The 15,509-nt window shown below is 46.5% G+C and overlaps 1 protein-coding gene across 1 annotated transcript in view; it reads left to right on the top strand.

The window, feature by feature from the left end:
- The window catches only part of cep131 (centrosomal protein 131), a 28,439-nt gene that overhangs the window by 436 nt on the left and 12,494 nt on the right, over positions 1-15,509 (top strand). Inside the window, exons 2-19 of the mRNA XM_083636222.1 lie at positions 660-859; positions 1,641-1,735; positions 6,546-6,657; positions 6,964-7,091; positions 7,641-7,745; positions 8,511-8,687; positions 8,874-8,988; positions 9,167-9,283; positions 9,613-9,808; positions 10,253-10,350; positions 10,532-10,711; positions 10,846-11,037; positions 11,525-11,662; positions 12,753-12,878; positions 13,019-13,135; positions 13,432-13,461; positions 13,966-14,068; positions 14,867-15,068. Coding sequence (XP_083492348.1) covers positions 671-859; positions 1,641-1,735; positions 6,546-6,657; positions 6,964-7,091; positions 7,641-7,745; positions 8,511-8,687; positions 8,874-8,988; positions 9,167-9,283; positions 9,613-9,808; positions 10,253-10,350; positions 10,532-10,711; positions 10,846-11,037; positions 11,525-11,662; positions 12,753-12,878; positions 13,019-13,135; positions 13,432-13,461; positions 13,966-14,068; positions 14,867-15,068 — 2,420 coding nt within the window. The 5' untranslated portion in view covers positions 660-670. The remainder of the gene's footprint in view (positions 1-659; positions 860-1,640; positions 1,736-6,545; positions 6,658-6,963; positions 7,092-7,640; positions 7,746-8,510; positions 8,688-8,873; positions 8,989-9,166; positions 9,284-9,612; positions 9,809-10,252; positions 10,351-10,531; positions 10,712-10,845; positions 11,038-11,524; positions 11,663-12,752; positions 12,879-13,018; positions 13,136-13,431; positions 13,462-13,965; positions 14,069-14,866; positions 15,069-15,509) is intronic.

The following is a 15,509-nucleotide window of genomic DNA, read 5'->3' as shown; positions in this document are numbered from 1 at the left end:
TAGTGTTGTCAAGGTGTTGTTAGCTGATCATCACATCTTTGCTGTAATCACACGAGCCCTTTATCATACTGTAACGTAACGTTATTCTCTCGTTGGCCTTGTTTTTCCTGACTATAGGAAGATGATGACACACACATACTGTACACCTGCAACATTGTAACGTTAGCTAAGTAAAATGTGGTCCTTGACATAGTTAACGATGGCTTGAATGTCACGCCACAAAAGTTTTAGAAGAGGTAAACTAACGTCACGCTCAAATATTGGGAGTAAGTTGTCTGGGTACAGTTATTCGCCTGCAACAGCAGCATAATAATGAGTCTTCTCACGGAGTCAGCTTGCTTAACTTAATGGACACACACAGAACTGTTAGCAGCCTACTTATCATTTTGCCCACTGCAAGTCTCAAGTTGTCTCAGTTGTCACTTCTCAAGCCATCTCAGCTGTACAGGAAGTTGTGACTGTGGCTTTGTTGTTGGTTACCCTGGGAAACAAACAAGCCCGGGGAAAGTGACTGTTATTCGGCTATCTTCGTTGACTGCCAGCCAGGCCTGCTGGAGTCGTCCCGAAGAAAATGTGTGTGGGGGGGGGGGGATTATTTTGTATTGTGGCCTATTGCACCTGATTGCACCTCATAGTCATTACAACCAACTTCTTCGCAGGCCCACAAAGGATGCATACCACACGTAGCCCCGCGTCCATCCCAACAGGTGTGTCAGGAGGAGATGCTCTGGACCTCAGCTTGACAGGCTCCCAGCTCTCTGTGTCCAAAAGGCCCAGCAGTGCATCACCTGGGAAATACTTCTCACGCTCTGTCTCTGTATCTGTGGCTAGCGACAGCAAGGGGAAACGCAACACCCTGGTGAGTAAACCACCGGGGCATAGGTGCACTACACTGCAATATGTCTGGTATTACAGGTATGGGGAGTGTAGCTGATGATGGGAGTATGAGCAGTGTTTGGGGGTCGTCACTCAAAAAAGTAATATAGTACACATTATTACTTTAAAAAAAGTAATGTCTTACTTTACTTAATTACTCCCTGGAGAAAGTCATTTGTTACCCTACTCGTTACATTACTTTTGCGTTACTCCGCAACATCGCCTAAGATGCATTGCCACCTAATTGCCAGGTAACAATATAACATGAAACCTTACATATGCCCATATCAGCACAAATCCCTATCCTAATAAGGACATACACAAGATCTCACTCCTCCCCGTCCCTCCAGCCCATCCAATCTAGTTGTGTTGCGTAATTGAGTGCATGAAAAAGCACAGCACATTTGGTGTTTTTCCCCCCATAATCCTTCAGATTCAAACCTGATCCTGCAGATAATTAAGAGTTTATTTAATGCAAGTAATGCCATAAGCGTTTGTAATAGTAACTGTAATGTGATTACTGGCTTCAGGGACTGTAATGCCTTACACTACTCGTTACAGTAATGTGATTACAGTAATGCGTTACGCCCAACACTGAGTATGAGTGATCAGCTAATCTAATCAAGAGACAGGATTGAATGCATTAGGGTTGTTCTGTAGTGTTCCTAAAACAGTTAACTTAATCAGAATGCTTCATGATAATTACCCAGTGCTTAATGTTTACAGTCAAACCTTGTCGTTCACTGAGTCTGTTAAATCCACAGAGTGATGCAACCTTTGGCACTTCCCGCTCCATCAAGAACCTCCGGCGGTCCAACAGCACCACTCAGGTTAACCAACAGGCCAACATCAGTTTAAGGTAAACACATATGCATACACACCTGCAGGGATGTAATAACAGTGGACCTAGTTAAATACCGCGACACATAACTCGACCCGCAGTATTCCAGCATGTTGTTGAAGTATTACTCATATAGTTCTGATAGCGCCGTGGAATGATCATGTTTTGTTAGTTCCAAATCGTTGACGTTGTACACTAAGCTGCATACAGTATGTGCTGCTACATGCACTCTGCAAAGCTTCAGGCAAAGCTGGTTCTTTGCTTCTTCAGATTGTTCATCAGATGGCCTCCACAGTAATTAGACCGACCTGCTATTGGAATATGAAGAACAGATGAAATAGTTTTGTCTGGGAAATGTCAGAGTAGAATGTGCACGTTATGTGTCAGACAGTCCTCTTCTGATGCAGGCTTCATGTTCTCGCAGTGCAGAAGTGCAGGAACAGTGACTGTAGCTCAGCCGGCTTGCGTGGAGTCTTGACTCTTGAAAGCAAGGTGCCTCTCTTCAGTGAGCAACAGCTGGCGGCCCAGAAGACTCGTCAGTCGGGGACAATGGGCATTGTGGCGCTGGCGGCTACTGCGCGATAAAGAGTTGGAGGGGAGCTGGGGGCTGTTGCCCCGGGGGGAGCAGGGCCTTGCTTTGTCCCAGGTTAGAGGGGGAGGGCCGGGCCCTCGGGGTCAGGTTACCCCGGTGAAAAGAAGTGTGTGTGTGTGTGTGTGTGCGCGTGTGTGTGTGTGCGCACGCTCTGATTCTATTGTCCAGCAGCTGCCGGCATCATCGCTGCCTCCGAGGATGCAGAGCAGAGGGGCTCTAAATACCCCCCCCCCCTCCCATACCCACCACCAACTCTTTGAGTCTTTCAGGACTGTCCTTGGGTCAATCTCCACCCTCTCCCTCTCCACTGCATCCTCCCCTCCCTCTCCACTGCATCCTCTCCTCCACACATCACTCTTGTGTAAAAGGAAATGTAGAGGAATGTGCTGCCTGAATTAGTGTTGTCAGATTGCTTTTCATTGGGCCAGCTGGCTTAGTGCCCCTCCCCCCCCCCCCCCTTCCCCATCACTTAAACACACACATGCTCACACACACATTCATATACACTCACCCAGACAGCAACACCCTGCACAGCGCAGGCAGGCAGGCTCCAGCACAGATGCCAGCGGAGGCCAGGCCAGACGGGAGGTCAGCCTACATCTGTGACTCATGATGGCGTTGCTGGTGTGTGTTTGGGGTGTGTGGGGCTATTTGCAGGAGGCATGACGGACGGGCCACTGGGATCAACATATGTGTGCACATTTGCATGGAGTCCATGATGGAATTCAGCTCGGCAGAGAGGCTCTGCTGCTACATACTGAATTCCTGCACTTGGGGGAGAAGAGACGGGGATGAGTCCCGTCCAAGCAGCTGTCACCACATTTCATCACAAAAGCTGCCACTGAAGGAAGGCCATGCTTAAAGGCCTCGGCTCTGTGTTGAGTTACTTAAAGGAACACTCCGCCCATTTTCAACCAGCTTTGTATCATTAGAACATCAGTAGTATATCAGAAAACTGTAAACTGTTTTGAAGTCTGTCATTTAATTTGACAGTTATTGAGTGTTAAAGTGTGGACCAGTGACATCACTGGTCCACACTAACTCAAATTAATAACTCATTAACTCAAATCAACTCTCAATAACTGTCAAACTATTCATCATTCATCTAGTTTGACAGTTATTGAGAGTTGATTTGAGTTAATGAGTTATTAATTTGAGGGTGTATTCACACCTATCTCGTTTGGAGCAGTTGTTCCGAAACAGAGAGCATTTTCCCCCTTGGTGCGGTTTCGTTTGGGGGAGTGTGAACACAGCAATCGCACTCGGATGCGGGACAAAACAAGCGGACCGAGATCGCCAAGAAAGGGCGGTCTCGGTCCGCTTTAAACGAACTCTGGTGCGGTTCGTTTGTGGTGAGAACGTGATCCGACCTCGATCCGCCACAACTGCAGGAAACAGTGCGCATGTTTGGATAAACCAGCTGCCGTAGTCAGCTGCGCTGTGCGTATAACAAGTCGTGGTAATCAGAGCCAGCCTTCTTTGTGATAAGATTGTCTGGTTCAATCAGACAATCAGACTGATTGTATGTCTTCCTCGAAATGTCCGTCATTATTAAATTATTTATTAATATTTTATTCCTGACAGGACAGGTGTTCATATAGCCTATGTCTCGGCTAATCCTCGTCTCCGTGATAGTAGCCTAATAGCAGAATTTGCGAGGGTCTTTGATCTTCTATCTCCAAATTCCCGATAGCCTAAATAGGCTAAATAAATACATAGGCTTACATAGGCTACATAGCCTACATTAATAAATAAATAAAGAACTTTCTCCCTCTCTCTCCCGATCCCTCCCTCTTTCTTTCTCTCTCTCTCTCTCTCTCCTCGCACGGCGCACGCCCGACATAGCCTACAATGTAGGTCTAACAAAACGCATTCTAATCATATAGGAAAATCTCTGGGAATTATTTTTTCCATCCCGAGAGGCTATCAGCCTATCAGAGTGTCTGCTGGCCAATCCAGGAAGTTTGACAATACTATTTGGACCGTTTGATTTGTGGCTGTGTGAACACAAACGAACCAAGGCACAAATGCAACAATTGTATCAATTAACCTGAATCGGAACAAAGCAAACAACCTACAGGTGTGAATACACCCTGAGTTAGTGTGGACCAGTGATGTCACTGGTCCACACTTTAACACTCAATAACTGTCAAATTAAATGACAGACTTCAAAACAGTTTACAGTTTTCTGATATACTACTGATGTTCTAATGATACAAAGCTGGTTGAAAATGGGCGGAGTGTTCCTTTAAAGGCCCTGTCTCTGTGTTGAGTTGCCACTGAAGGCCCTGTCTCTGTGTTGAGTTTCCACTGAAGGCCCTGTCTCTGTGTTGAGTTTCCACTGAAGGCCCTGTCTCTGTGTTGAGTTCCTCTGAAGGCCCTGTCTCTGTGTTGAGTTTCCACTGAAGGCCCTGTCTCTGTGTTGAGTTTCCACTGAAGGCCCTGTCTCTGTGTTGAGTTTCCACTAAAGGCCCTGTCTCTGTGTTGAGTTTCCACTGAAGGCCCTGTCTCTGTGTTGAGTTTCCACTGAAGGCCCTGTCTCTGTGTTGAGTTTCCACTGAAGGCCCTGTCTCTGTGTTGAGTTTCCACTGAAGGCCCTGTCTCTGTGTTGAGTTTCCACTGAAGGCCCTGTCTCTGTGTTGAGTTTCCACTAAAGGCCCTGTCTCTGTGTTGAGTTTCCACTGAAGGCCCTGTCTCTGTGTTGAGTTTCCACTAAAGGCCCTGTCTCTGTGTTGAGTTTCCACTGAAGGCCCTGTCTCTGTGTTGAGTTTCCACTGAAGGCCCTGTCTCTGTGTTGAGTTTCCACTAAAGGCCCTGTCTCTGTGTTGAGTTTCCACTGAAGGCCCTGTCTCTGTGTTGAGTTTCCACTGAAGGCCCTGTCTCTGTGTTGAGTTTCCACTGAAGGCCCTGTCTCTGTGTTGAGTTTCCACTAAAGGCCCTGTCTCTGTGTTGAGTTTCCACTGAAGGCCCTGTCTCTGTGTTGAGTTTCCACTGAAGGCCCTGTCTCTGTGTTGAGTTTCCACTGAAGGCCCTGTCTCTGTGTTGAGTTTCCACTAAAGGCCCTGTCTCTGTGTTGAGTTTCCACTGAAGGCCCTGTCTCTGTGTTGAGTTTCCACTAAAGGCCCTGTCTCTGTGTTGAGTTGCCACTGAAGGCCCTGTCTCTGTGTTGAGTTGCCACTGAAGGCCCTGTCTCTGTGTTGAGTTTCCACTAAAGGCCCTGTCTCTGTGTTGAGTTGCCACTGAAGGCCCTGTCTCTGTGTTGAGTTGCCACTAAAGGCCCTGTCTCTGTGTTGAGTTTCCACTAAAGGCCCTGTCTCTGTGTTGAGTTGCCACTGAAGGCCCTGTCTCTGTGTTGAGTTACTTAAAGGCTCTGTCTCTGTGTTGAGTTGCCACTGAAGGCCCTGTCTCTGTGTTGAGTTTCCACTAAAGGCCCTGTCTCTGTGTTGAGTTGCCACTGACTGAAGGCCCTGTCTCTGTGTTGAGTTGCCACTAAAGGCCCTGTCTCTGTGTTGAGTTGCCACTGAAGGCCCTGTCTCTGTGTTGAGTTACTTAAAGGCCCTGTCTCTGTGTTGAGTTACTTAAAGGCCCTGTCTCTGTGTTGAGTTACTTAAAGGCCCTGTCTCTGTGTTGAGTTACTTAAAGGCCCTGTCTCTGTGTTGAGTTACTTAGTTGTGTGTTGTGTACCACTAAGCCCTTGTTGAGTGAAAACCGAGCCCGCAAGCCATGTGCTCTTTCCCCACTTAAAAGGGCAGTTTTGAAATAATTTGTTTAGCTCAGACAGCCACTGCTTTTCAACCACTGTTTCACTCTTAACCCTTTGCATACACACACTTTATTTATACAGGGGGAGTCTCACTGTGTGCCCTGTTAATATTCACACACACACGCACACGCACGCACACACACACACACACACACACACACATACACACCTGGAAGCTGACCAGTACAACCACAGTCTGATCTGCTGTCCACTGATCCGCTCCACTGGAGCGGTTGGGGTTACGGCTAAGGGCCTTGCTCAAGGGCACCTCAGTGGTGGTAATGAGTGAGGGGCAAGCATTGCTTTTTCGCTTTCCCCACCAACATGTATCCTGCTGGTCCTGGGGATTGAACCGACGAACTTCCGGTCACAACAAGCTTGCTCAGTTTAATGCAAAAGAAGCATAGTGCTGCAACATTACACAGTATAAAACAGTGGACCTAAGCTATGGCTGGCTTGTGTGTGTTTCCCAGTGAGGACCAGAATGACGACTTCCTGGCCCTGTTTGACAGCAGCTCAGATGGACGCAGGAAGCTGGCCAGCCTCAGCAAGGCCTCACCAGACAGAACCACATGGAACATCCTGGTACTGATCATATCACCGTCAACCACACGTCGCCATTTGGTCATTTTGTCATAGACTATATGCAGCTAATATGCATAATAACAGATTCATTAATCATCAATCATATGCATATAGGCAATATCAGAATTAAAGATAGTTTTAGTTCAACATTCAACTGTAGCGAATAACAAAAGCTGAAAACAAACATTGAAAGATAATCCAAACTGTGCCTTTGTTTAAAACGTTCAAATACCTACTGACCTACTGTCACAGGTCAGGTTGATCAGAATGCGTCAGTAACAAGTGGATGTTCTCTCTTCATTTTAGGATGACCAGCCCAGGGCTTTCCCTCTGCCCTCCAGTTCCCGCAGCACGGGCAGCGTGGACTCACCCACCGGCCTGAAGAAGAGAGAGGCTGGCATCGCACTGGCTGCCAACTTCACTGCCAACAACAGGTGGGCAGTGTCTCTGACACACACACACACACACACACACGCACACACACACACGCACACGCACACGCACGCACACGCACACACACACACACACACACACACACACACACACGCACACACACACACACACACACACACACACACACACACACACACACACACACACAGCTGGGGAATAGCTCAACAGAGAGAGCAGGGAAGGGCCTCTCCCTAGGCCTGGTGACTACTCGCAGTGCTGCATTCTGGATTTCTATCTGCTTCTCGTGTTTCATACCTGCTGAATAATGGCAGCTGATACGGCCCTCAGGCATTCCACCCCCCCCCCCCCCTGAACATTGTCAAACAGAATCAGCACAGCGCGCGGGGCTGAACCTGGCCCATGGTAAGAATTTGTGTCGAGGCACGTATCGATTCCCGCACTGCCTCGAAGGTGGTAAAGTGGCATTCTTGATGCCTAATGTAGATGCCAACACTCTGAACTTTTCCATCAGAGCTGAGAGTGTCTGTTGGAGAAAGTGTATAATCGTACCTTTTTTCTTTTTTTTATAGAAGCAACAAGGGCGCTGTGGGCAACTCTGTCACCACCATCTTGCACAATAACTACTCTGAAAAGCCACTCACGCCTAAGAGCTCCAACCAGAAGCCCTCTTTCAAGTAAGTCAATATATCCAACCAGAAGCCCTCTTTCAAGTAAGTCAATATGTCCAACCAGAAGCCCTCTTTCAAGTGAGTCAATATATCCAACCAGAAGCCCTCTTCCAAGTAAGTCAATATATCCAACCAGAAGCCCTCTTTCAAGTAAGTCAATATATCCAACCAGAAGCCCTCTTTCAAGTAAGTCAATATATCCAACCAGAAGCCCTCTTTCAAGTAAGTGCAGAAATGCCAGCAGTTGTTTGCTTGACATAGTTTCAGTGGCATGTCAATGTGTCGGGTCAACATTAGCCTTCTACTAAAAATCAGATACTGGGCAGTCAGTGTTGGCCACCTCCTACATGATGGATATGATGCAGTTTGTTTAAATACATATATTGGATTAATTATTGTATGATTTAGATTTACTGCTCTTGTATAAGAAGCCTCCCATTTTGATCGGACTGCAGGAATATGCCAATTATGATTATGCTGTTTTTTTGTTTTGGTGCCTCGTGATCGAAAATGCCACTTCAATAAAATTATTCCAGCGACACTGAATAGTTAGATTTACTTATTTATTTTGCATGAAAATGGTGACATTTAAAGAGATATCCACTCAAAATATCTGCTATGGGCACCTTCAATCCAGAAATAGTGGTTTCAGTATTCCAAACCCCATATTGGTCAAACCCTACAGCAATGTTTGGTAGACCTTGTGTGAAAAGTGTCTCATAATAATCCCATTTCTCATCTTGATATGTGTCTCTTGTTTTTTGCTTTCAGCAACATCCTGAAGGCCACGGGGAACGAGGAGGTGTCGCTGGAGAATGGCTCGCTCACCAAGTCCCAGAAGAACTTCTCAACATTGTCCACCTCCAACAACAACAGCCCGGCAGCAGCCCAGCGAGGCAGCCCCATCCTGGCCCGCAGGAGAGAGGTCACTGAGGAGGAGGCCGAGAGGTCAGAGTTCACCTCATTCAGAGTTCTCAATGATACATTGTGATATTACCATTTCACCGCGTTATTTCCACTGTATTTCTCTGTTTTTTCTACTATGTGTCAACTATTCCATTCCTATCATGGTTACCACTGTCTCCCGTTAACTGTTGTATTACTCATAAGGGTGCCTGTGTTGTATATTGAAAGGTTTATTCAGCAGGTGAACCAGGCAGCAGTCACCATCCAGCGCTGGTACAGACGCCATGCCAAGAGACACGCTGGCCAGGCGGCGCTCAAACGCATCCTCGCCACCAAGAAAAAGGTACCTGTCACCTCACCTCGCTTTTTACCTTCCTTATTCCACCGGTTGGCTCTTCTGCTTCTTCAGTCTCTGTGTATCTCTCCCTTTCCCTTGATATAATTATAATAGATATATATAGTTATATAGTTATATATAGATATATATAGTTATAAACCCTCTCTCTCTCATTCCCCTGGAGGAGCGGGAGCAGAGAGCAGAGGAGGACAGGTGCCCAGAGCAGCAGAAGAAGAAGGAGGAGGACAGGAAACGGATCCGTGAAGAGAAGGCCCGTCTGGCCCGCCTCGCTGCCATCCAGGTAATACATTAGATTGACGTTACTTTGCTAGTCGTCGTAGTTTGTTTTCTTCTGCCTGGCTTTTCAAATTGTAAAACAACATTTTAAAATAATTTCACAGGATACATGCGTAGTTGCCTCATGATGAAAGGAGATCATGCTTGTGATCTTAATCACTTTAACCATTATTATCTGATGCAATCTGGTTATTAGGAGACTTCTGACTACCAAGGCACTTCATTCTTACAGGACAATCCAGATGTTTCCGAAACATTGGTGAGCTAAATAACACAAACGCTGTTGGTTCACTAACTGGTTGCTCGCTGTCTCCCTCGGGTGGCGCACTGTAGGAGCTGCAGCAGAAAAGAGCCCAGCGGGCTGCAGAGGTTCAGCAGGTGGCGGAGGCTGAGCTGGAAAGCCTGAGGCAGAGCGGTAACGTGGGGCGCAAGAGGCCCCCCAAGATTGCCCCCACCAACAACACCTCAGCCTCCCCAAGCAAGAACAACCCCATGTCACCACCCACTGACGTCAAAGCCAAGAACACAGGTCTGTACACCTCTGTTCTGCTTTTTCTTTCAGCATCACATCCATCACTGTGTTATACGGTGAAGTCATCCTTTAACATGTCCTGAAGTGAGATTGGCCATATTAACATGGTTACTACGCAAGTCTGAAGAATTTCGAATATTGAGAACTTGAGAAAGTGTGGAAACACTTTCACGACAAGTGTAAATATGAATACACACTTTAAATCCACAATGTACAAACTGAAAATCCACTTCCATTTAATCTATTGAGAAAATTGCATTGTGAAGAATAACAACAGCTAATAGTGTGATTAAGTTTATTTATACTGCCCAACCATGTCATATTGAACACCAATAAAATCCGGTCAAGATGTTAAGATCTAGAAACATATGGTATTTCTTTTTGACATGGAAAATGTGTTAGAATCCCATAGGTGTGCTCACTGCTTATGTGTTTCCACAGACTCCAATGTGAATGTTGTGGCTGATCTTGGTGAAGTCTCCAGCTTTAGAGCCATTTCGCCAGCTTTGTCCAATCGCAGAGGCTCCCAGTGCTCGCAGGTAATAGACACTAACAATTTCACTGGCTGTGTGACTGAGGACTGAGGATGACAATAGTTTTTAGTGGATGCGACAGTATAAGTCAGATGCATGTTTTTGATATTGATATTTAATGATCAATACTGAATGATCACAAATGACTGTTGCGCTATGTATTCACATTGTTCTCTCCATGCTCCAGGAGATCCTCCAGAGGTCGGTGAGTTTGGAGGACCAGCGTCAGGGTGCTTTGTCCAGCAGGGCCCAATCTAAAACCACCCTCAACGAGCTGCTGGACACCCTGAAGCTACTAGAGGAGGAGCCAGAGAGATTGTCGGAGCCCAAGAGCTACCACAAAGATAAATATGCATGGATAGACGAGGTTAGGCCTCCGCACTTCCGTTATAGCACGTTTATCACTGAAGTATTCATTTCCTACTTAATTACTTAGTAGCCCTTTTGGTTGTTTTCTTCTTGCCGTGACTTAACCTGGATCTCCCCCAATACTCATCAAAGGATGGAGAGTCCAACTCTCTGACCACGGACAACCTGGAGCGTCACGGCCAGCTGATCCACAACCCCGCGCTGCCAGATGGGGGCGCTCTGCTCTCCGAGGCCAAGCTGCAGAGCATCATGAGCTTCCTGGACGAGATGGAGAAGTCCGAACAGGAGAGGCCGCGCTCTGTCACCTCAGGGTCACACAGAGAGGTGAGGCGGTTTGGAAACTGATCGTCTTGTTGCAAACACACTCTTGATTTTGATTTTGATGATGATTCTTCTTCTTCTTCTTCTTCTTCTTCTTCTTCTTCTTCTTCGTCTTTTTCAGTTAACTTTCAGTTAACGCTACCATTGCCCTGTGGGAATTCAGGTCAATCAGACAGGGATGACAGCCAGACAGCCATTCCTCTTCACTTTGCCCTGGTTTAGAGTAGACAAATCACTTCTGTATTGTGCAATAACTAATTCATGAAAGGAAGTAAAAGTTGGAATATTGTGTCCATTTCAAACAATCACAATATACATACATCATCATCACCATGAATAAGCCAACAGACTGGATACAATTAGCTCTTATCTGTTACTGCCACCCGGTGTGCTGATTGTGTTCATCTTTTTCTGTTTTTTATCTCACGGCTTCAGTCCTAAGAGCTGCTTTGTGTTGTCTGACGGCTGAATGGTTCCTCTGTGTTTCCAGGTGGTTTTGTCTGAGGAGGAGCAGGTCGGCGTGGAGCAGGCGTCGGCCACCGCTGCAGAAATCACAGGCTCTATGATGAGACTCAAGCTGGAGCTGGACGAGAAGAGACGCACGGTCAACATGCTGCAGACCGCACTGGTGGGGGAGACACACTAACACACACTCACACACACACACACACACACACACACACACACACACACACACACACTCCTCACGTAGTCACATCTCATTGACTTATGTTTACATGGACTGCAATATTTCAGTATTAACCCCATTAAGACAATACTCTGAATAAGACCCTGCCATGTACTGTACGTAGCGTAGCAGTTTCGGATTACCTTAACCCGAATAAGGTCATAATAAGCAATAGTCAAATTAAGACACGTGGAGTATTGTGATCTTAGTCGCATTATTGAAGTTGTTTTTCAGTCCGTTCCCGCTCACCAGACCCCGCATGCCCGCATCCTCCACCATATGACCCAAAATCACTGTGGGGTTCGAGGGGATGTGGGCGCACCGTACCCATTTATTTTCACAAAGTGCATTGTAGACATGTGAACACCTTAATCGTACTATGATGTCCTATCGGAGTTTTCGCAGCATTTTCCCACAGTTAAACTGCTTGACGACACATCAGAATCAGAATCACTTTTATTGCCACAGTATGCAAGATTACATAGGAGGAATTAGTCTTAGTGTCATTATCCAGCGTAGCGGTCATGTTGATATTCACAGATAAAGAAATAGGAAAAACAACAAAAAGACAATCACAACATTGCAAGTGCAGTCCAATATATACAATATATACACAAGTGGAGGAGTGTTCAGTAGGCATAAAATATTAATTTACATGAATTTACAGTCTGTTTTTACATGCTCTTGCAGCCTGTGTTGCGCAATTTGTTTACAGAAGAAAAGATAGGTGTCGCTAGTAAAAAGAAGTCCGAAATTCAGGAGGGAAACTCCGACGTAGATCGTAGGGACGTCATGTGGGCGTGTCTTCAGTGTCGGACTATGCTCTGTACATGTAAACAGTCATATGAATGGAATATTCTATAAGCAACTCATGTAAACACCTCAATCAAACTAATGTCTTATTTAGAAGGAGGTCAATAGTCGGATTATTGTAGTCCATGTAAACGTAGTCATTCATTGTACATTTTCAAGTAGAGTGCATTTCTTCAGTAACATCAGCTGTCGTCTCGCCCCCTCTTTTCTCCATCAGGCCCAGCAGAGGGAGCTGACGGTGAGACATGTGAAGGAGACGGAGAAGGAGCTGAACAGAAACTTCCAGCTCCAGAAGGAACAATATGAAGGCACCATCCAGAGACACCTGGTCTTCATCGATCAGGTAGGAGGGGCACACACAGTCCAAACACACTCCAAACTCAACGGCAGCCTGCTCTCGTGCCTCAAACAATGTCTTTTCTCTATGCTTTTCTCCTTCTTCTTTCTTTCCTTGTGGTCTCAAAATGTGTCCTCTCTGTCCAGCTGATCAACGATAAAAAGACTCTGAGCGAGCGCTGCGAGGGCGTGGTGGGAGAACTGAAGCAGGTGGACCAGAAGTACACCAAGAAGATCACCCAGATGCAGGAGCAGCATGAAATGGTGAGGCTGCGGGGCTGCTCTTGCCCACCAGGGGGCAAACCTGAGTCACTAAATTATTATTCCAACGTTTCTATGACGACTTGACTTGAGAGTGTTGCGTGGTTCCTCATTTTTCACTGCAAATAACTTGTGGCCCTGCTTATGCTTTGTGTCTCTCTGCACCTCATGTGTTTTTGCTTTCTTGCAGTGGCTGCTTTTGTTTAACTGTCTTCTCTCTCTCTCTCTTCTTCCTCCTCTTTCTCCTTCCTCTCCTTCTCTGTCCTTGTCTGTATGTCAATGTGTTCTTCTGGCTTTAGGTGTGGCAAATTCTGGGTCCCTTGTGCGAGGTAACATTTACTCCCCCCTCTAACACACTCCATCCCCGTCACCGTCATCTTCCTCACTCCACCCTTTCTCCTTTCTTTCATTTGTTCATCCTTCACATCTTCTCTGGGACAGTCTGTGTGCATGTACGTCTCCTCAGGCTTCTCTCTCTTGCCTGGTTTGTCTGTAGCTTTGGTCTCACCAGCCTTTTCCTAAGATGCTGGTTTACTGCATCTGGCTGTATGCTGTTTCCCGATGATCCTCCATACATCAATATTTCACCTTGAATTGATTCCCATACTGTATGTGTAGTTGTTGTTGTTGTTGTTGTTGTTGTCACGGTGTTGGTAAACTGAACCCTGTGATGCACAATGTTTCCCCCCCTGCTTTAAATAGGACCCAGGCGGTGTGCTGCTGCTCTGTCAGTGGTCTTCATCAGTTTAGTGTCTCTTCACTGTATGAATTTGTGTGACCCCACAGCACAGCATCACTTGTCCTCTGTCTTCCTTCACTCCCTCGGTCCGCAGGAGATCAAGAAGCTGAAGGAGCTGATGAGTGCCACGGAGAAGGTCCGTCGGGAGAAATGGATCGACGAAAAGACCAAGAAGATCAAAGAGATCACCGTCAAAGGTATTCTACAGATAGCTTCAACAAATTACACAGAAAGTCATCACAAGTAAGAAGACCATTGCAAAAAAAAAAATGAATAAAGGATGTTTACCGTGATCATCTTTATGTGGGTCAGCTGAGGCTGTGATTGTTACGGTTGTTTGCCCGAATTAGGTTTAATTCTAAAAAATAAAATAAAATAAAACGTAGAAGACTGCCGTGAAAACCTCTCATCAGAGTTGTTCTCACATCGCTCTCAGAGGACACTGATCTCATCCCTCTCAGAGGACAACTTTGGTTACTAATTGGTTGATGAATTCTGTAAGAAGTCTGGAAATGTTTCCACCCGTAGCAACAAGCTACCAACACGCATATCCTACGTCAGTGCTCATCCTGTCTCTGGGAGGGCTTCAAACAGCTGGCAACCAAACTACCTCAAAGAAAATAAGCTGTATGGTGAATTGTCGCATTCAAATTATTACGTCTAGCTGCTGTTGGTTTGCTCAGTTTTCTGAGCAAAGAGGTCCTGGACCTGACCATTTTGTTCCATGTGCAGTGTTTCCTGCCTGCGATGGCTCCATGCCTTCAAAAAGTAACAGACACCAATACGGTGTTGTTGTTTTTGGCACAGTCACAGGGCTTGAGGAGCCAGAGCAGTTGCTCTGCCTTGAGTCACTCATTGCTCAGGCATATTGGGTGGGGGGCTTTTTGGACGACTTCTCTCACTCCCCCCACCCCACAGTTTTATTCTGTATGCAGTCTTGCAACATCTTGCAGACTCCGCCCACACGCGTACCGCTTTCCTCGCCCTTTCCCAAGGTCTGGAGCCGGAGATCCAGAAGCTGATCTGCAAGCACAAGCAGGAGCTGAAGAAGCTGCGGCTCCTCCACGAGGCGGAGCTGCTGCAGGCGGACGAGAGGGCAGCCCAGCGCTTCGTCCGCCAGTGCGAGGACCTCCGCCTGCAGCTGGAGAGGGAGAAGGAGGAGCAGTGCCAGAGAGAGAGGGAGCTGGCCAAGCAGAGGTAGTCCTACAGAACCATACGCCTCATAATTCATCATCACACATGGGTGGCACAGCTCTGTCTACAGACTGATTTCAGTCAAACGTTAATTATCTATTCCGTTTTCCGTCCGGGATATATGATATTTTTGCTATTCCATCCAGAAGAGACATCTCTCAATTCTTTGGAATCGTTAGCCAAAGTCCTTAACAATTCCACTATCGATTCCATGCGCGATGACGTCACATGCTGCAACACGCACGCAGCCTTGTTTTGTTTAGACCCGACGCAGCCACCATGGCGTCTAGGCAGAAGCGAAAAGATGACCACAGTGCCACTTGCAATGCTTGTAAAACCTCTATTTCGTCAAAGGGGGGAAATACTAGCAATATGCAGAAACATTTGTCCACACAGCACAGCATGCAATAATTTTGCAGGAATGTCACGTTTTTGATGTGCTAC

The sequence above is a fragment of the Poromitra crassiceps genome (assembly GCF_964638095.1).
Source record: "Poromitra crassiceps genome assembly, chromosome: 4".
In the NCBI taxonomy this organism is placed as follows: Eukaryota; Metazoa; Chordata; class Actinopteri; order Beryciformes; family Melamphaidae; genus Poromitra; species Poromitra crassiceps.
The sequence above is the reverse complement of the archived record's forward strand: the minus strand, read 5'-3'. Positions and strand labels throughout refer to the sequence as shown.